This window comes from Etheostoma spectabile, chromosome 2 (assembly GCF_008692095.1).
Source record: "Etheostoma spectabile isolate EspeVRDwgs_2016 chromosome 2, UIUC_Espe_1.0, whole genome shotgun sequence".
Lineage (NCBI taxonomy): Eukaryota > Metazoa > Chordata > Actinopteri > Perciformes > Percidae > Etheostoma > Etheostoma spectabile.
This window is the reverse complement of record NC_045734.1, coordinates 20188159-20208981: the sequence shown is the minus strand read 5'-3', so window position 1 is coordinate 20208981 and position 20823 is coordinate 20188159. Positions and strand designations below refer to the sequence as shown.

Here is a 20823-nt window from a genome sequence, read left to right as displayed (position 1 = left end):
CACACACACACACACACACACACACACACACACACACACACACACACAGTTTCCAAAATTAAAGATATCTAACAGCCTCAAAGAAAACACTAAGCTTAACATTTGTGGTAGGCTACTGCAATGTAAAATACTGTAATTATTGTGATTTTCCTTTAGGCCTGCTTGCATTTCCTTTACACCCTTCACACTTCTAACTTTCACATATTTAATTTCTGTGTTCAACGACCAACAGTATGGCTTGAAAAAGCGCGAGGAGGCCGAAGCTGAGGCTGCAGCTGCTGTGGAGGAGGCCGCAGAGGGCAGCTTGACTCGACCCAAAAAGTTGGTGCCGGCCGGCTGCGGTGACGAAGAGGAAGAGGAAAGCATCATGGACACAGTCATGAAATACCTGCCAGGCCCACTGCAAGATATGCTGAAGAAGTAGGCTAGCTTGCTAGCTAATGCTAACGTTATCTAGCTTAGTTCATAGACTACATTCACAAGGTTGGCTTAAATCAGGTTTTTTTCCATCCACATGACACGTGGACATTGCAAATACATAAATGAAGATTCATCTGGTATGGTGTTTTGTTGTTTGGACAAAACTAAGTTTTATGGTGGGGAAATGAATCAGACGTGAACCAGCAGTGTGGATTGCAGCCATTAGACTAAGCTAGGCTGACCCAACGAACAGGTGAACGTTAGCTTGACTGACGTTAACGTTAGCTATGTTACACTAATGGAGCTAACAGCAAGCAGAGGGGCTCAAAAAACACAATGTTAGATGGTTTATCCTTCTAGTCTAAGACGTTTTAAACTCCATTTTATCTCCTCTGCAGAGCTTTCGCAGCACTGAAAAATAATATACCTGTCCACCAAGCTGTTCACTCAATTTGTACATAAATAAATTAATACATTACGAGCCTCAATGTGGGCAAACAATCATAAAATATTATATGAAAGTAGTATACTAATTGTGTGTCTGTCTCTAAAATAAAAAAAAATTCGTGATAACTTGATAAGCCATATTTTAAAAAGGAAATTTAAAGACTACTGTTGTGTGCTCCTTAAGCTACTGTTTTGTGTTTGACCATGTCTGAAACTTACGTAAAATCTTTTGCACACAGCGTTACACATTCTCTGTCAGACCTATTGTCTGTCTCCCCTACACATACGTGTAATAACATTCATGTAGTGGTGTTTAAAATGTTTCTAAACCCCTTGTTCAGTGCGTCTCCTTCTTACGTCTTGCATGCCATTTGTCTAGACATGTTTGTTGTGTGAATATGTACAACCTGCCCCTGTTATCCTCTTCTGTATCATGCAAAAAATATTAAGGCAATAACTCCTAAGTTTGAGTGTGTTTTCACTACCATGTCGATATAACCGTTATTAATATCAGTAATAAAAAAAATGATATATGCATTCAGGAAATTTCATTTACAGGTTTGCAGGGTTTTCTTTTTTGTTGTCTCATTGTTTTGATGAGGAATGACCGTGTAAACGTTCATACAACAGCCAAAACCTTAAGCTTTCAGCCATAAAACCAGAAGTTACAGAATATATACTATTACTATCAGGATATACTACTAGGGAGGAAATTTTGAATGAATATGTATTAAAAAAGAAGAAATGTGTATTTATAATAAGCAGTGTAAACTTTAAAGTGGACTACAAGTCTGAATGTTGCATCATTTGAAGATTTGCGAGAAAGTGACCACCCTTCAACGCACACATACACACACACACACAACTGATGGGTATTGATTTAGTTGCACAGCAAAAACCAGAGGTGAAGTGATGCTTGATTCAGTTCTACTCATTGTTGGTTTAGATGTGAGGATGAGCCACAGTGGAATGCCATTGAGCAATAAAGGATTATCATGTATGTTTCTGCCTGAGATTAAATAAAAACGTAAAACCTTGTTCACAGACATTAAAAATGTGTCATCTTCTCTTCTTTGTGATGTGTGGTTGGCTTCATAACGTGAAACAGGTATGGACAAAATAGCAGGAACAATTGTACAATCTATTCTCTATTCTATATTCAATAAAATATAATTTCCCAACAGAGAACAATTATAAGTACCTGTAAGTTATAAAGATTTTCTGCTGACAATCTTCTTTCTGAACAGAGTGCATCAAGTCATAGAATACCATACAAAATAGTTAAGGCAGTAAGTTTATTGCTCAATATCTTAGTTTTTGTCTTTCAACTGCATTTAAAAATGTGTTAAAATACAGCATTTTAATAATATCACACAGTGGGGTGAAAAAGTGTTTGCCCCTTCTCATCCTGTTCCTTGCATGTTGTCACACTAAGTGTCGGAACATCCAACCAATTTAAACAATAGTCAAGGACACACAAGTAAACACAAATGCAATTTGTGTATGAAGGTGTTTATTATTAAAGGTGAAAAAAAATCCAAACCATCAGGCCCTGTGTGAAAAAGTGATTGCCCCCTAACCTAATAACTGGGTTGGGCCACCCTTAGCAGCAACAACTGCAACCAAGCGTTTGCGATAACGTGCAATGAGGCTTTTACAGCGTTTGGAGGAGAATTTGGCCCAAATCTTTGCAGAATTGTCCAATTCAGTTACATTAGAGGGTTTGAGCATGAACGGCCTTTTTGAGGTCATACCACAACCTCTCAATAGGATTCAGGTCCGGACTTTGGCTAGGCCACTCCAAAGTCTTCATTTTGTTTTCTTCAGCCAGTCGGTGGTGGACTTGCTGGTGTGTTTAGGACATTGTCCTGCTGCAGAACCCAAGTTCGTTTCAGCTTGAGTACAAAACAGATGGTCGGACATTCTCTTCAAGATTTCTTGGTAGACAGCAGAAATCATAGTTCCTTTTACACAGCAAGTCTTCCAGGGCCTGAAGCAGCAAAACAGCCCCAGACCATCACACTACCACCACCATATTTACTGGTGGTATAATGTTCTTTTTATGAAAGCAGTGTTCCTTCTCCGCCAGATACTTGGACACACAACCTTCCAAAGAGTTCCACTTTTGTCTCATGGTCCACAGAATGTGTCCCAAAAGTCTTGGGGATCATCAAGATGGTTGTGGAGAAATTGAGACGAGCTTTGATGTCTTTTTGTCAACAGTGGTTTTCTCCTTGGAACTCTCCATGCAGGCCATTTTTGCCCAGTCTTTTCCTGATGGTGGAGGCATGAACGCTGACTTAAGTGAGGAAGTGAGGCCTGCAGTTCTTTGGACGTTGTTTGTGGGTCTTTTGTGACCTCTTGGATGAGTCGTCGCTGCTCTTGGGGTAGTTTTGGGCGGCCGGCCACTCTGGGAAGGTTCACCACTGTTCCATGTCTTCGCATTGTGGATAATGGCTCTCACTGTGGTTCGCTGGATTCCCAAGCTTTGGAAATGGCTTTATACACTTTCCAGACTAATAGATCTCAATACTTCTTTCTCAATTGTTCCTGAATTTTTTGGGTTCGGCATAATGTGTAGCTTTTAAGGATCTCGGTGGACCTTACTGTGTCAAGCAGCTCCTATTTAAGTGATGCTTGATTGTGAACAGGTGTGGCAAAATCAGGCCGGGTGTGGCTAGAGAAATTGAACTCAGGTGTGGACAACCACGTTATAGTATGTTTTAACAACAGGGGGGCAATCACTTTTTCACACAGGGCCATGATGGTTGGATTTTTCACCTTTAATAATAAACACCTTAATTTACAATGCATTTTGTGTTACTTGTGTTGTCCTTGACTATGTTTAATTGGTTTGATGTTCCGAAACACTTAAGTGTGACAACATGCAAAGGAACAGGAAATAGAGGAAGGGGGCAAACACTTTTTACACCACTGTATATAATATATATATATATATATATATTATTATTATATATATTATATAATATATATATATATATATAATATATATATATACATCATAACACATATATTACATACATATCACATAATACAACTACATACATATATAACATACATAATACATACATATCTATACATACATACATACAATATACTATAATATACATACATAATATTACATATAATATATACATATATAATCATATACATATATACATATATACATACATACATAACATACATACATACATACATACATACATACATACATAAATATATATATATATACATATACATATACATATACACACACACACACACACACACACACACACACACCACACACACACACACACACACACACACACACACACACACACACACACACACACTTTCCTAGGATGATGCAGGCATAACTGGCCCTTTGCCTATGATTGGTTTATCCTGGTATTCTTCCCCTAACCAATCTCGCCTACACCTAACCAATGAAGGCAACTAGTACTAGCCAATCAGAAGCAGTGTAGGGTGGGTTATGACTTTGCCATCCTTGGAAAAGAAAATTATTCCAGCGGATTATTTAAAGGAACCAACCTCTTTCTTGTCACTTCAGACTGACTGTTAAGACAAGCGTTTTGTACTCGGCATATTTCCACACAGTGAATGATTTGATGCAAAAAGTATGTCTGCATACTGAAAAGTAAACTGAACTCTGTGAAGAGAACCAGAAGTCATTAAAAGTAAATGCGTTTTAAATTTAACAGAAGTGCAACACTACTCTTGATCTGAAGAGGGCAATATAGAAAGAGACAGTCCAACTGACTTGGTGTATTTCTTCCATTTTGCCACAGAGTGTCACTGTTGTCTTTATATGGGAAAACACTGAACTGTACATGTCCAACCAAATGCACTGAAAGTTTTTAGAACAAAGAAATATTGTTGAGCTTTATTTATTTATTAAACAAAAATTCAACCAAAACAAATTGAACTAACAAAACAAGTCAAGCACTAACATATCAGAAAACACTAGACAGAAGAAAAGAACTAGATGCACGACTGACAGTCTCTGGGACTCCAGGTCCTCTTTTGCCTTTAGCATTCAGTTACTTACTGTTTTTGGACGTGTTTACATAATTACCTTTTGTTGAACAACACCCAAATCACTGGCAAGAAAGTAACAAAGGAGTGATATTAAATGACATGAAATGGGTTATCTAATTAAACATGTTGACATCAAGGAACCATGGATTGTACAGTAGGGTCTGATTAACCTTTGAGTCTGCAGCTTGTGGTTTACCCAATTTCCTTAAGCAGAAATATACAGACTCATTTCATCTTGAGTCAATAAAACGTAACAAGAGTGCAGACCATTTTCTGGTGATTTCTACTGGAGCCGTTTTATTTTCAGACATGTTAGCAGTGGTGTAGTCTAATGTATTGTAGTGGGTACACTGTCATGTACATTGGCCAGAATCTGCCTTTGGGGGAGTTGGGGACATATCACAGGGGGGTGGGGGGGGGGGTGTCCTTCCTCACGGACGTTTTTGAGCATCAACAACTTCATTTCCTGTATTGTGATTCACTTTTGTGCACCAATTTACAGTTGAAATACCTTTAGGTAGTCTATGTGAAGAAGATGAACACAGATGACAATTCTATATATATATATAATTTTTTTTTAAGTGGATATATGGAAATCCTGGAGCTTTCTTAGTGGGTATACTGTGTATACCTGTGTATCACATAGACTCCACCACTGCATTTTAGCTCTAGTTCCTGGTTACATAGCAGCTAACCCTCCTTTTTCTCATTGTGCTGTTTATTTTAATTAAGTGCTGCAAAATACAAAGCAGAGTTCATCATTGCCAGCATGTAGATGGAGTGCGCAACAAGGACATAATCATGTATTCACAGACATGTTTTGGCCCTGATGAGAAGAACATTTCCATTGTGAACTCTTTAGGGTGCATCCAGTATCAGAGTGAAATACCATATTTCAGATGTTGCAATGCTGATTTGAGACCTGTCACAGCTAAGAAGCATTTTGAAACTGCAAATAGTCTATTAACATTTGTTTTATTTAAATACAATGGATTTTTGAATTTTGTAATCTGACAGCTGTGAAGACATTAGAGGTTTCCTTTGTTTTTTTAAATCTCTCTACCATCCTAACTGAAATAATCCAAACATGGATAGAGGCATTATTGTGAAACTTGTAACAAACAGTCAACAGTAGCAACCATTTTGCATTAAATCACACATTTTAGCTCCAGTAAATAAAAATAACAATCAAACACAAACACTCACCAAACCAGACCCGGTTGAAAGTGTAACAGAAGTCCATTCAAGTACCCACAGTTATTTTGGGTTATTATAGCCTGACTTACATAAAGGATGGTAGACAACAAATTCTATATTACACAGTGTTCATAGACTATTTTACAGTGGGTTTCTAGAATATCTAATGTCAGGCTATACAACTTAAATCGGCAGTTGCTATTTCCAGCTAGTCTGAATTCTGGATACTACAACAAGTGTAATTAGAGTGTAAATTTTGATTCACAAAAAACGTTTTTACACAGGTAATTACTCCATCCAACACAATCAATCTAAGATATTAAGTATTTGAATGGCCCCTGACTCTTTCCCAGGCCTGTCACAAATAAATATATTCTGTATATAGCGACACATCTCACAGTAGCCAGGTTTATAAATTCCTCTGTTCAATACTGAAGAATCTGTATACCTTACTATCTTAAGGACTGTGAGCAACTAAAATACTGTTTAGACTGAATAAGAAAAAGGTTGTTAACATCAGATTTACGGTCAAAATCCAGGATCACAGTAATTCTCAAAATGTTTAATAAGGTCTATCAAATTCAAATGGGACATTGGCTTTGGTGTATAATTGGTGGAGAATACCTTGTGTGTTGATCTTGAAGCAACATCAGAAGCTTTTTGGTTCAACAGTAATGACAACACACACAACTCATTTACAGCATATATTAATAATTAGAACTCATTCAACTCATCAATAGAAACAGGGATTTCTGTCACCTTTCAAAAAGCCCTCAGTCAAAACCAGACTTCCAAACACCTTTATTAAGAAATCTAGACACTTGAGGAGATATTAATGAAATTAGGATGACAAAGCCTCACCTTGTTAGTTTGTATAAAGAGTTAGAGCAAATGTCTACGTCTGGAACCCAAGTCAAAATTCAAACTTCAGAGCACAAAATGAGCACACAATCTCCACTTTTGCATGCCCTGAAAGCTCGGAAGGACACCGCTGACTATTCCCATTGGATCCTTTAATAGCTACTAAAAAAGAGTTTGGAAAGTAGGAAAGAGTTCAGAGACAGTTGAACCTGTTTAGTGGGTGTGGTCTTCTGGGTAGACCTTTGGAGGGTGTGAGGCTGGAGAGGGTGACAGGACGGGGTTTGGAAAGATGGTAGGGGCCGAAGGCGAAGGGAGGGTTGAGGGTAGTCCTGGTTTCTACACATTCGTCCGACACTTAGGGAAGATGGGTCCTCCCTCAAGCCTTCTCTTTCTTACTGTAGATGGTGAGGAGATGACACAGGTAGAAGAGAAAGAATTATAGATGAGGAAAAAAGAAAGGCAAAAGGATGAGGAGGAAGGAGGAAGGAAGGGAAACAAGGAGAAAAAGAAACATTTTAAGCACAGAATGCAAGACGGTTCATCATTATCATTATCAACTTAAGCTGAAGCGGAGCAAAGTTGTAAGAGAACAGGACAGAAAGATTTAAATTGCAGCACTTTGCCTTCAAGTAGCTGCAAATGGCTTTAGCAGGAGCTCTTAAAGGGGAAAAAAACACCCGACAAAGATAAGAGCAGAGCTGGATTCCCCCACTCTATCCCTTGGCAGGGGCGTAGCACATAATTCTGGTCCCTGTAGAAAGGCATTTTCTATGGGCCCCTCCCCGCATCCACAGCTATTCATTCTAGCCTATTTTTGGGCCCTCCCCACATGAGGGCCCCGGGTACTCAGTCCCCTTTTCCCCGCAGTCTGACCCCCTTGGCACTGGAACAAAAGTGAGCACTGAACTCCTAGAACATTGTTGAACTCAAAATTCAAATATATCAGATTTTACACAGCTAAGAGACTTTCAATAAATCTGATAAACTACAACCAAAGGCATTATTGGTTTTTTTAGATATGTAGTAGTACACCCCAAGACCTATAAACAGAGTTTTGTATGTAACATAGGCGCTCTTGTCAGTTTATACTGTAATTTTGTGGTGCAGAAAGTATTAAATAATTACAAACAGTGAATCTGAAGACTTTGGGACCACTAAGGGTTTGGGGACCCGGGGCAGTTACCCACTTTGCCAGGTTAACAATCCAGCTTTGGATAAGAAAAGTTAAAAAGAGTAGAAGAGAGGACAGAGGGTGAGCAGAGTAGGCCAAATGCCTCCAGACAATACAAGAACAGCAGAACAGCAGGTCAGGAGAAGAGAATGATCATATGGGTAAATATACTGGGAATATGAAGTAGAAAATACAAGTGAAGACCATGAAGATTTCTGCAGCTTTACAGTGTAGCCAAAAGAAGATGGCAAGCAAAAAAGGGAACAATTTCATCCTTTGCAATCATATTTCAAAGACAGAAAAGGCATATAGTGGATGATTTTGTCCAGTTAGTTAGGGGATTAGTGTCTTGCTCAGTGTCTTGGCTCTTGCTTGGACATATGACATAACATGTCCGTTTTTGGAAATTAATCGTATCTGCGGTTCATTTTTCTGTATTCAAAAGTACGGGATATTTTAGCCTTGCAAAAATAATATTTCATAGTCAAGTTTACTTTTCATTCTTTTACTTCTGTTCAAAAAGTAATTCAGAATGTATAGACCCAAGTTCTATTTCCCTGTTTCTTACACTTCTTTTGAAAGAAATTGTGGCAACAAAAAATATAGCTACAGCTATGTACATAAGGAGACACTGTCAGTAGTCTCTGCAAACGAAAATTTGACTAGAGGATGAAAAGAGGGAAGGCGATAATAGGTGCTGTGGAGAAGTCACAGAGGAGTATGGACAGGTGGTGGCAGAGGTTTCCAGTGGCCTGGAAAAGAAGAAAGGCAAGGCTGAGCGGTGCAGTGTTTGTGTTTCTTTCTCTTTTACTTAGTCTTGGACTTGAACTTTTTCCCAAAGGCTCTCTCCAGCTCAGGGACAGACAAAGTGAGGGTGAAGGAGCCGTCCGACTCTGACCTGACGACCCGAGCTTAAAGATGACGAGGGGAAGGAAAAAGTTATGACAAGATTATGACACATACTGTAACTTCACATCGTTTGTGGTACAATACGAGCAGACCGTAAAACTCTCTAAACCAAAACAGCCTATAAACAAATGCAAATGTAACCATAATTCTGAACTTCAACTCAATCCTGTTCTGACCTTAGGTGGAGGTGCAGACGATCGCTTCACATTTATCCTCACTCTCCAAACCTAAAACTGCACCCACACACAAACTTAACAAGTACTAACAAGTACTCAGAGAGGAGTTGACTCAACTCTTTGGTACAAAGACAGCAAAGTTAAGTAATTACTGTAGTAATTTGTGCATGTGCATAGCAAGAACCATTTCTTCCACCAGTTTCATTTTGTTTCTCTCTCTCATGTGCATGCTCATAAATCTTTTCTTAGTGCTGATATCATAACTTAGGAAGCAACGGTTTTGATTGGTTGGGGCTTTCTGGCCGTATTACAGAGTTACTGGCCGATGATATCACACTGATTCTTCCTTAACAGTCTGATTGAAGTAGACCCCAAGGAGATTTATTGAAGATAAAGTGTCAGCACTGACGCATGTCACAAACAACACTGCCAAACCCAATACTACTGAAATACTGTGTATGAGTAACATAACTCACTTAAAAGCACTGTGTGGTGATTTTAATACAATATTTACTAGAAATGTTAATCCATTTAAGTCCACCTCATGAACTTTTTTTCAGATTCCCAATTCAGTTTCTCAAAGCAGGCGCAAAAAGAGTTTGTGTTTGTGTCTGTAACCCACCCAGGTCGTTGTTGTTCATCATGGCATTGGAGCCTCGGAGGCGCGGGCCCTGCTGGGTGAAATGATATCCAAACTTCAACAGTGTGGTGTTTTTCTCTAGCATGCTGGCTATCTCCATCTCCACCTTGTTGCCTAACGGCTGGCTCTGGAGTTTGGAAAGAGAGAGTGGGGAAGGGAGGGAGGAGCAGATACAAAAAGAGAGTAAAGAATTAAAAGCAGGCAAAATAAGGTAATTTTTGGTAGCGACATGAATTGAAAAATAAAAGAAAGAGACAAGAAGAAGACTACAAAAAATGACTGACATCCTCTCCACAAACCGTGCCACTACGGAAAAACATAGCAACACAGGATAAAGTGGCAGGTGGTACCACGCTTTTTCAATTTGAGATTTATAACAATCAATCAGCCAAATGGAGCCAAATGGCAAAGGAAGCCAGGACCATTCAACAAGTTGAACTAATGAGTGAGCGTGAGTCATAGATATACAACTCAGCAGTATGACACATAATGCAATCAGGGAGCATTGGACTGAAGTGGTAAAGATGGCCTGTGTACACAACCTGACACAAAAAGCTACACACACACACTCACATATAAATGGTAAGTGTGTGTGAGTCTTCATGTCTTCTATGCAGTGGGTTGTGCGAGTGTGTGTGTGTTGGTACCTGATTGTCTATCTTGAGCTCGTGTAGAGTGGTGTTATTCTGCAGTGACTCTATGAGGGACAGGACTCCAGTCCCCGTAATGAAGTTGGACTCAACGTTCAGGCTCTTCAGCGTCGTGTTCACCTTTAACATCTCTGCCAGGGCCTGAGACAACACACAACACATACTGTATCTTACTTCACTCAATTCTTTGCTAACTTTTCTTGCTCTTTATTCTGGACTGGTTGCCAAAATAAGGTAAACATGAAGTATCTTTGTAAGACTGCTTTTTGTATATGAATAAAGTACATAAATACTATTTTATTTAGCCATAAACATGATTTGCATTGGAATATGTAGTCTACTGTTGAAGACAGAAAAGTGTTAATATTAGAATGATACTTTAACAATGGGTGGTCTGGATTTAAAAGACATGGAGCAATAAACCAGGTAAAATGGATTCTGTGCAGCATTTTGTGTCAAACGTTACAGCTGTGACTTACAAATGCTACGGGGTCGTTGCTCCTGGTTCCTACAATACTAAACCTCTCCACCACGGTGTTCTTCATCAGAGCCTCAGCGTACGCTTTCAGAGTCCTGATGGGGATGTTCTGGGGAGAGAAGAACATTACAGCTCAGTAAATGCTGTAGGTTTTCTTTATTATTTATTCTCTAAGGAGTTTGTGGCATTAAATGAATGTCCTACACACACAATCCAAAGGAGTTTAAAATGCAAAAACATTACATCATTTTGTTCATTAAATGCCTAAAATGGGTTTCACTAAATAACAGACATGCTGTGATCCAAAGAAATCAATTGTATGCCCTGTGAATTAATATCTCTCTCACACACACACACCTTAATGTTGTTGAGGTTAACCTCCACCAAGTCAGGGTCATTACTCTTCATTCTCAACAGGGTCTCTTCTACATCAGTGGAGTTGGGCTCTTCGTCAGGGACTGGTTTGTACTGGGTACACTGGATCACACCTACAACACATTGCCAGTACACACTCTCATGTACAGCAGGATACTGTTGATTTATCTAGTCTTACTGTTGAAAAAACACATATTTAGACATGTTTGTAGGCCTTTTCCCAACTTCAATGTCTATATTAAGAGTTAAAGACTGCCAGACTTCACTGAATGCTGTAAGCTGTTTTATCTAGACAGCTGACTGCCTGAGACGCCATTACCATAACATACATTAACATAGCCTTCTATACTGTGAATGAAAGTGCTGCCTGTTCCCCCAGTCAGAGATCATGTTCAATATTACTGTGGATTATGGGGGTCTCTGCTGGTTCAGAGGTGAATTTTCTCAATCTACAGAGAAGCCCATCATCATTCAACTGAAGAAAATAAAAATTTTACAACAAACATTTGACTTTTTTTAAGATCAGGTTGTGATGTTTCAACAGCACAAAAAGAACAAATCATAACAAACCACACCATGTTTTTGCATTAGATTGTACAAGACATGTATATAAAGGATACCACAGAATGTAGTTTTTTTTGTTTATCTTGCTTTCCAGTCAATCATTTTCCAACAATATGCATATGCTATGAACATTATTTTTTAAAGAATTTGAAAGAAATGTTCTCAATATAGGTAATTCATCACAAATTTTTGCAGAGAATGCAGCACAGAGTTGTCAATTAATCTGCACATGTAGCTATTTTGCAACACAAATACATAATAACTTTTACCACAGCAGCAGATGTGAAGGCTTATGTAATGCAAAAAAGGTTTCCAGTCCCTTAACATTTTTTTGTGCAGCAGTGAAATGAATATAAAACAGAACAGTTTACTTTGGAAAATGCTTGGTAGTGACCTGTAGTAGATGTATTGTTTAGGCTTACTGGGGCAATAAATGTGTGTTTCATTTCATATTTCAGTAAATAGTTTTAGTAATCAGCTCTAACCAATGTTTTGGTCAGTATATATATTTTCTGTAAGCCTACAGTAAGAATAACAACAATAATGGGCCACTAAATCCCATTATCCAATTTGCACCATATTATTTCCCTTCAAATGTACAGCATTAGATTTGGCAAAAGCAGAAGATGTCACCGTTTTCTTTTAAAATACAGATCTTGATTGTTTTCATGTGAAAAAATGCTAAAAAAAAATAACAAAAAAGCCAATGTGGCCACAGATGCATTGTTCAAACACTTTTTAATGTATTTTGTCCTGTCAGCACTAAAAACTAAGCAACTGGCGGTTTTAGCAGGCAAATCACAAGTTCATAGCTAGTTCTTTTTATGAGAGCTGGTCATATTTGGAAGTAAGACGCTTAGCCTCTGTGTCTGTTTAGAGCTGGAAGACAATCTATAGGATGAGCCACCATGCAAGATAAACAAGATAACCATCAACGTATATATTTAATTATATTTGTGCATGCATGGAGTGCAAAACAAGACTGAGTCGATCATTTTTGGTAAAATGAACCAATATTCTGCCAAAATGAGATTATTACACTCCAAATCAAAATACACTTTAACATTATTGTTCAATGAGGTGATTGTTTTTTTCAATATTCAAATTATGATTAGTTGAGATTACTTTAGGATACTTTTACTTGTTTCTTGAAAATCCATACACCAGATGTATCTGTGATTGAACCATGACACTGGCAGATTTCAACAAAAATAAAAGACTCATAGTTACATAAGCTTGTGACAACATGTGTGGCAGTGTGTGTGTTTTACGTACTGTTGAGGCCTTGCTTGTTGACTATGGTACTGCTGGCCAGGGCCTCATAGTACTGCTGGTTACTCATCAGGGTGTGCATACCCAGGATGGCTGGAACACAGTAAGAAGACTGGATGAGGATGAAAGGAACGAAGGGAATGAACAGAGGGACAAAGGAAGAAACAGAAAGAGAGTGAGAGAGAAAAAAAGAGGAAAGCTAAAAAAATAAGTCTATAGATGTAATGATTGTTTAGTTTCAGCCATACAGTGGACCACCATGCTAATCATACAGACAGCAGTTGCAGCATCCAAAGCAAGTCAAACCTGACACTATCAGTTTCAACAATCAAGCAGTTGTATGCTGTAAGGTTTCAAGCACCGTAGTTTCAGGCTCTGTTGGCTGACTACACATACATGTGCTGCTCCCCTATCTGCATGCTCGAGGAACTTGAGGACTACTTGTGCGATGGCAGAAGTGAATCTGAAATATGTTTTTTTGACCGAGCAGCTTCTCTAAAGACCTGATGACACTATATAGAAGAAACGATTTGGAGAGAATTATCACCTTGTCTTTTGGTCAGAGAGCAGCGGAACGGAACAGTTTGTAAAGACGTAAACAGTTAGGGAACACAAGCTACCAAGCTGCTCCTTGTAAAAGTGGGGGATGTTACAGCAACTCCAGGGACTTGTTGTGCTCCTAAACTATTTCTGCAGCAGCATTGTTTTGTAATAAATGTAGAGACTCTGGTAGTGGGTTAAACTCTCAATTTATTGATTGACTGAATGTCTGCCTAACACAGTGGTTCTTAACCTGGGTTCAATCAAACCCTAGGGGTTCGGTGAGTCAGTCTCAGGGGTTCGGCGGAGGTCAAGACACACACCCGACTCATATGATTCGTGATGACACGCCCCGCTTGGCCATCATCAGAAGGGTTCGGTGAACGCGCATATGAAACTGGTGGGGGTCAGTACCTCCAACAAGGTTAAGAACCACTGGCCTAACACAAGCTGACAACACGCACATGACAAGAGTACCAAACTCGTTCCATGCAAACAACGTGTGCAGTCTACAGATACCCTGGATGGTGTTCAGCTAGCGAACAGAGAAATCCAGCAGGGATGAGGAGGTGGAGGAGATGGAGGGATGAGGGGGAAGGGTGGAGGGAGGATGGAAGGAGCGCTGGAGGAAACGGAGAAGATTTGGATTAAGGAAAAGTAAATGAATGAGGGTAAGTTGAGGCCACTGATTAGTGAGAGAAGATGAAGAATAGTCAGACACCTGCGCTTCAACGCATTCAACAGATCAGATCCAGTCTATGAATATCATTCATTCAGAGGCTTTTATGTAAGTGAGTGCGTGGGTGTGTGAGTGTGCTTATTTTTTGTTGTGTTTTGTTAGTTATTAAAGTTGATCTTTTTTATATATAGTATATTATAGACGTCAGATGAAACAAAACAATAATGTGAAAGTCAGGATGAAAATCTGATTACATTCTCTCAATTTGAGATAGTCTAGCTAAATGTCTCAATTTACCTCAATTTACCAGAGATCTGGGGAGCATTCAACAATAGTCCTCCTTGACCCACCAAATTTAAAAATTCCAACACAAAGAAAGGAAACGGGAAAAGAAATGCATCCGGTGGACTTTCCTGCGGCACCGGAGCATTCCCGGGAGTGGAACGTCAAGGATATAGACTATAGTACATGTGACTGTGAGGTGATGTGAGTTGGTATGATCATGTTACCTGCAATATCACAGAGTTCAGCATCAGAAGCACTAGCCAGGGCTTCTTCTAGCTCTGGCTCCAGAGTCACATTCTCCATGATGGGGTCCACAATCTTTTTAGGGACCCAGGCTTTCCCTGCAACATGAGAGGACAGATTTAATACAAAAACAAACACACACGACTTGATACATTTTTGCTGGAAACAATTTGTGTTCCCAAGGAATTTAGGAACTAAAGGTTTCAGTAATACTGGCAAACCAGACCTCTGCTCAGGCTGAAGTGAAGGATGGAACTTTGCTGGGAATTACATAAAGTGACACGTCTGCTATGTGAGTGTGGTCAGATCCTTGAGTTTCAACCAGACATTTTTGGTGATGGTTATTGGCAGCCTGGCTTGCTGGTGAGGGTGAAAAGGGTGGTGGTCTTGTCAAAAACAATTAAAAAAAAAAAAACTTCCAACTCATGGATACCAGAGATGTCCATTCCAGACTTCTGAATTTAGGGTTTTCATGAGACAACTATTAAGGTTTGTGGCTTAGTTTAGGTTGTGATTAATTTGTGTTGAGTGTTCATTGGAATATATTCCAACATTGAGTGCCGGGGGCGAGGCCTTCCCAGGCCAGTGTGGAGATATAATCTCTCCATTTAGTTCTGGCTCTTCGCCGAGGCCTTCTCCCAGCTGGATGTGTCTGAAACACCTCCTAGGGAATCGCCCAGGGGGCATCCTTAGCAAAGGCCCAGACCCCATCAGCTGGCTAGATAACCCAGCTGAGGTGTGTAATATTTAGGGAAATCAAACACTGTTGACATCCAGTGTTCTTGTCACATCTGTTCATTTCATGAACCACTGCAATGAGCCAGACAAATCCACATTTAAGTAGGTGTATTATATTATATGTCATTATACCTCTCTTCTCCCCTGTGAACGGCACCGGGTCTTCTTTGTCAGGATGCTCTTTGGCCTGTTTCTCCAGATGGGCCAGCAGGTTGTCTCTCTGAAACAATCCTGTTGGAGATTTCTTGGTCTGGTCCTTCTGCCGCATCCCAGCTGGCAACAATGCATTCTACACAAGAATGAGAATGTAGGTAATTTAAAAGGGCTTGCACTGGGTATTGGATTTCTTTTCCACCATTTCTGTCTAAAATTGTCTCATGTCTTTTTTCCTATTATAGTAGTTAAGTCATGTAATACCTCATAACATGAGTGCAAAACAATGAAGAACAAGTGACTCCAGGATTGCTTCCTTGCTACAGTAATACTTCTGAATAAAACACTAATCTGAATTACATATCTTTCACACACCAGTGGTACCATTAAGTGCAATCCTGTTGAGTAGCACTCCAGTCAGGGGTGAGGAACAAATCCTTTATACATGCTTTGTGGTGATTTAGAGTCAGAGATAACATTTAACCTCAGTCTTTTATTCTGAAAAATAAAGATGCCTTTAACTCACTGTAGCTGTACATACACATACATATGTTCTTTACATTTTGCCAGTAATCAATAAAAATAGTAATAAGTAGGATAATACCTCAACAAATACATAAAAAAGTCCAATAAATGCAGGGCACCAACGTAAATACTAAGTTTAAAAGAAACCTGCTTAAAAAAAGCACACAAACCCCCAGAGGGAGAATACACACTCACGTTTCATATGTTTTGCAGGTGTTCATTAACAATATTACAACACTGATGTGGTAATATTTGCATTAAATATGAACAATTTTGAAGATTCTTTGAGTGTAGATAGATTTCTGGTTAATATAACTCCTACATCAGTCCTTATCTCTGCTCAAGCCCAACACAGTACCAAGATATTACCCAGAGCTTTGTTGCTCACCAGCTCATTTTCAACCTAAAGCAACATTTAAAACCAAGCTCTTACAAGTGCTACTTCTAGCTTCATATCTTATCTGTCCTCTCAGCACTCAGAGGCCCCTCTCTCCTCATGACTCTGTCTGTCTAACTCTGTATCTCGTACTTAACCCCCCCTTGTCCAGCAATCAGTTTTCAAAAACATACCAAACAATTTACACAGTCAGACCACATTAACATGATAATTTGGTTTGAAATATACTCATAAAAAAGAATAGCTTTTACCAGTTTCTGTTCACGTGACTTACATTACAGTAGTATTTATAATAATGCTTGGGTTTATCATACCGTCACTGCCCAGCTTTTAATGTCACATGTTATATCAGCTGTAGATAACAGGCACATTTCCAGTCCCAGCATGTTATTTTTACCAGCATGAGACTCTCTGTCTTCCTCCTCTGTCCTTTTCCTCCTGTCATCCCACCCCCTACCTCATTTGGTCGCTATGTATCTCTCTCTTCCTCTCAGCAGTCATTTATAAGCACATGAATGTAACATGCTTCCATTAGCAGAAGGCTGAGATGCCGGGGCTTACTTTTAAGATATTGTGAGGAAAAAGTGACATTTTCTTGAGCAGGAACATTAACATATCATCATGTTAAAAAGTTGATATGGCAAACCTAGCAAACAGTTGCTTAATATTTACACATCCAGCTGATACAGAGCAACATAAGCACTTTTTTAGGTTCCTGTTTTTTGGCCACCGGATAAATGTAAGCCCTATATTCACTCTATTTTTAGCTTTGTTTTTGGTCTCTACCAACCAACAATTGAGATGAAGTAAATTGGCTCATTGCCATTAAATGCTCCTCTAGGTTCACCAGCTAGTAGCTACTCTTGTTAGCCTCTTGTTGCTGGGCAGGAGGCGTACAGTGGGTTAACTAGACTTTTATTTTGGTGAAAGTAATTTCCTTAAGATGGGAGCGAACCAAAAGAGTAAAATTGTGGCCTGTAAAAAACAAACAATGAGCCAAAAGATGATACATTTTTAAGTTAAAATATGAATAATGCAGCTTTGAGTTATGCACTTTAAGTGAGTGAAAAAGTTGAAATGTGAAATGTTACCACTAATCTAGGTCCATGGGATTTGTTTTAACCGGTTTTAAAAAGGATGTTGGAGCTTTATTCCACAGATTTCACAAATCCCAGAGTTCAAGTTACAGCCCCCTGGATGTGACCTTGGTAAAAGTAAACAATATGAACCAGTTCAAGTTGTAGTGTGTCATTGTATGAATGAAAAAATACAAAATGTTATCTAAACAATTGACAATAAATTTATCTTTCTACAAAACAGGTGCCAGACGTGTTTTTTTGTTGTTGTTTTTTTAAAGGCTTACTGAAACTACTGTGGGAAGCCTCGGGGAAGGTTACAGTGTGTTTCAAAGCAAACGGGTACTTGACTGTTGTGAAACGGGTTGCCCTCATAAACAGGCACAAACAAGGTAAGCATGTACGCACTGCCTCTCACTGTTTATGTCATGGAGACCCTCCGGTTACTCACTCCTGGCATCAGTCTCTCTACAGTAAGTACACAGAGTCCTGCACATTATACCCTCCCAGTCATTCCTTGGCATTGAGGGGGAATCCAGCCTCTTTATGAGCCGTAAGACATTCATCACAAAGCTATTACAGCTGCTGTTACCTCCTCAACCCATGATACATCACTGAAAAACACTTCATAAAAAAGCACCAGAAACTAAACAAGTACACCTGATGTACTGTAGCACAATGACTAACAACCTTCCCATAGACTGCATGTGGTGCTAATAGGGAAATACTGTAAGTGATTGGGAAGAAAGTCACTAAGCAGTAGCAAAGCTAGCGTCACTGAGTATTTTTTAGAACTGATCTCTGTTTCACTTTAGCCTTATTAACCAACCCTTTTTCTTATGCTTCCTCTGTCATGTAGTTGCCAAAGTGTTAATTTTATCATGGATTAATTTGGATTAATTGTTTATGTTTTGCAATAAATTGTCTAGAAAACATTGGAAAATAGCACGAAAGAAGAAGTTTGTTTTGTCCGACTAAAGGTGCAAAAGCTATTTTCATTTATAATAATGTAATAAAGACTCACAGTATACTCTATTTGCACTTGAGTGCATTCTTATATGTAAGCACGCTACAGAAAAAATAGCAAAGTCTTATATCCGAGAACCTGGAACAACCAATGTTTTGCTTTTATCTTGATTAATAATTAGAAATTAGCTAACAGCATTTCAGATGAAAACACAAGGACATGAACAGTAGGTATAGCAATGCACAGTATGCTGCAGTATTACGTCAGGGGCCTCTATTAAGCCTGTGTGACCACATACAACTCTCCACTAACATCAACATAGTGACAGAAGATCCTCCTTATGGAGCTCATATTATAAACTTACATCAGGATCCAGCTCCTCTAATTCATCCTCTAATCGCTGCAGCTCTTCCTCTGACAGTTTCTTTAGCAGCTCGTCCTCGTCTATGTCCCTGTACTTCTCCATCTCCTTCCTCAACACCGACATGTTGGACAGCACACCTGTAATCATGGATAACTTCCTTTCAGCATGACATGCATGTAAACTATTGCACACAAAAAAAAGAACTGACAAAATTAAAAACATTTGTTGGTTGGGTTTTCTTTTTCGTTTTATCTAATAAACATTTGGATAGAAGCTATATATTTTGACTAACATTCGTGTGATTTCTGGCAATGACGGTGTGCTTTTACAGTTTCCTACAACATCAATATTGTACTTCAAAATTGCTTGAGGGGAAACAATTAGCAATTAAACGGTTAAACTGTTTGCCAGTAAAAAAAGCTGTGCCCCTGAACTCACCTCAATGACCCCCCAGCTCAGGGGTAAAATAACAGCAAAGGCAACCAAGTGCCTGTAGCAGCGCTCCTGGGAAAGAGAGAGACCTGGAGGAGGCAGAAGCACACAGTGAAGACAGATTGATGGCTCTCAAAATTAGAAAGCAAAAGATGCACAAAGACATCTATGGAGAAAGATGATTAGCATCATATTTCGCTTCTTGCTTTCCTTGTTGTTTCCCATCTTCATTTCCTCCTAAAGTAACTGACAAGGTAGCTAGAGAAGGCTGGGGAAAAAACAATCTTGTTTTAAACTGCTTTTTCATTTTTTGTGCCATGTCATAATTTTTATGTTGCAGTTTTTACTGGCTCCTTATTGAACGATGTCTGAAATCCTTGTGTAAGAACTTCACAGGCCATTTGATGTTGTTTTCACTACAGATGCACTCACTTTTCATCTCACATTCTTCTACTATTCTAATTGCACATAGAAACATTTAGATATAGCTTTCAGGATACATCTCAAGTTCCATGTTTCCTGATGAGGCAACTGGTGTAATTTTAACACATTTGTTAAATGGATTTCTTCAGGGTGGCTGGTCTTAAAAGGTATAGTTTGAGTTTTGGGGAAAAGAATGGTGCATTTATTTCCTTTCTTGTCGAGAGTTAGATAAGGAAATTGATACCACTCTCGTGTCTGTATGGCTAAAATAAAGCTACAGGCAGTTAGCTTAACTCAGCATAAAGACTGGAGACAGGCGAAACAGTTTGCTTGGCTCCGTCCAAAGTTGTGTGCCAAAATATTTCTTGGCTGTAACTACCTGGAATCTGCACTGGTTGTCTGAAAACTCCCAGCCAAGAAATAGTCCAGCACTTAAGCCCCCATAAAACAACCAATTGTTATTTTTACACAACATGATATAACATGTCAATCAGTGAGCTTTAGAGATGTTACTTGGTGGATCTGGATAACTTTGAACAGAGCCAGGCTAGCCCTTTCCACCAGTTTCTAGTCTTTGTGCTAAGCTAAGTTAACTGGGTGTTAGATGTAGCTTTTATATTTAACATAATGGTACAAGAGTGGTATTGATCTTCAGTGAGTGTAATTCCCATACCGTCAAGCTATAATTCTTTCTCAAAGATGTAACAATTTGAGGTTTGATCCATATGTTTCTATAAGTTGTAATTTATGGTAACAACTGGATTATATATATATATATA

The 20823-nt window shown here is 38.9% G+C and overlaps 2 protein-coding genes across 3 annotated transcripts in view; one reads left to right on the top strand and one right to left on the bottom strand.

The window, feature by feature from the left end:
- Positions 1-1922, top strand: part of cplx2a (complexin 2a) — a 17525-nt gene extending 15603 nt beyond the window's left edge. The window contains exon 4 of the mRNA XM_032530645.1: positions 233-1922. Within this exon, the coding sequence (XP_032386536.1) occupies positions 233-424 (192 nt within the window). The 3' untranslated portion in view covers positions 425-1922. The remainder of the gene's footprint in view (positions 1-232) is intronic.
- A 3793-nt stretch (positions 1923-5715) lies between these two features.
- Positions 5716-20823, bottom strand: part of tmod1 (tropomodulin 1) — a 19170-nt gene continuing 4062 nt past the window's right edge. Inside the window, exons 2-12 of one of the 2 annotated variants that reach the window (XM_032530359.1) lie at positions 19628-19710; positions 19190-19326; positions 15840-15996; positions 14951-15067; positions 13226-13315; positions 11369-11499; positions 11013-11120; positions 10531-10674; positions 9866-10010; positions 8970-9069; positions 5716-7382 (exon numbers count right to left, since the gene is read on the bottom strand). In XM_032530359.1, coding sequence (XP_032386250.1) covers positions 7364-7382; positions 8970-9069; positions 9866-10010; positions 10531-10674; positions 11013-11120; positions 11369-11499; positions 13226-13315; positions 14951-15067; positions 15840-15996; positions 19190-19312 — 1134 coding nt within the window. In that variant the 5' untranslated portion in view covers positions 19313-19326; positions 19628-19710 and the 3' untranslated portion in view covers positions 5716-7363. The remainder of the gene's footprint in view (positions 7383-8969; positions 9070-9865; positions 10011-10530; positions 10675-11012; positions 11121-11368; positions 11500-13225; positions 13316-14950; positions 15068-15839; positions 15997-19189; positions 19327-19627; positions 19711-20823) is intronic. The other variant, XM_032530369.1, reaches the window with a different exon arrangement.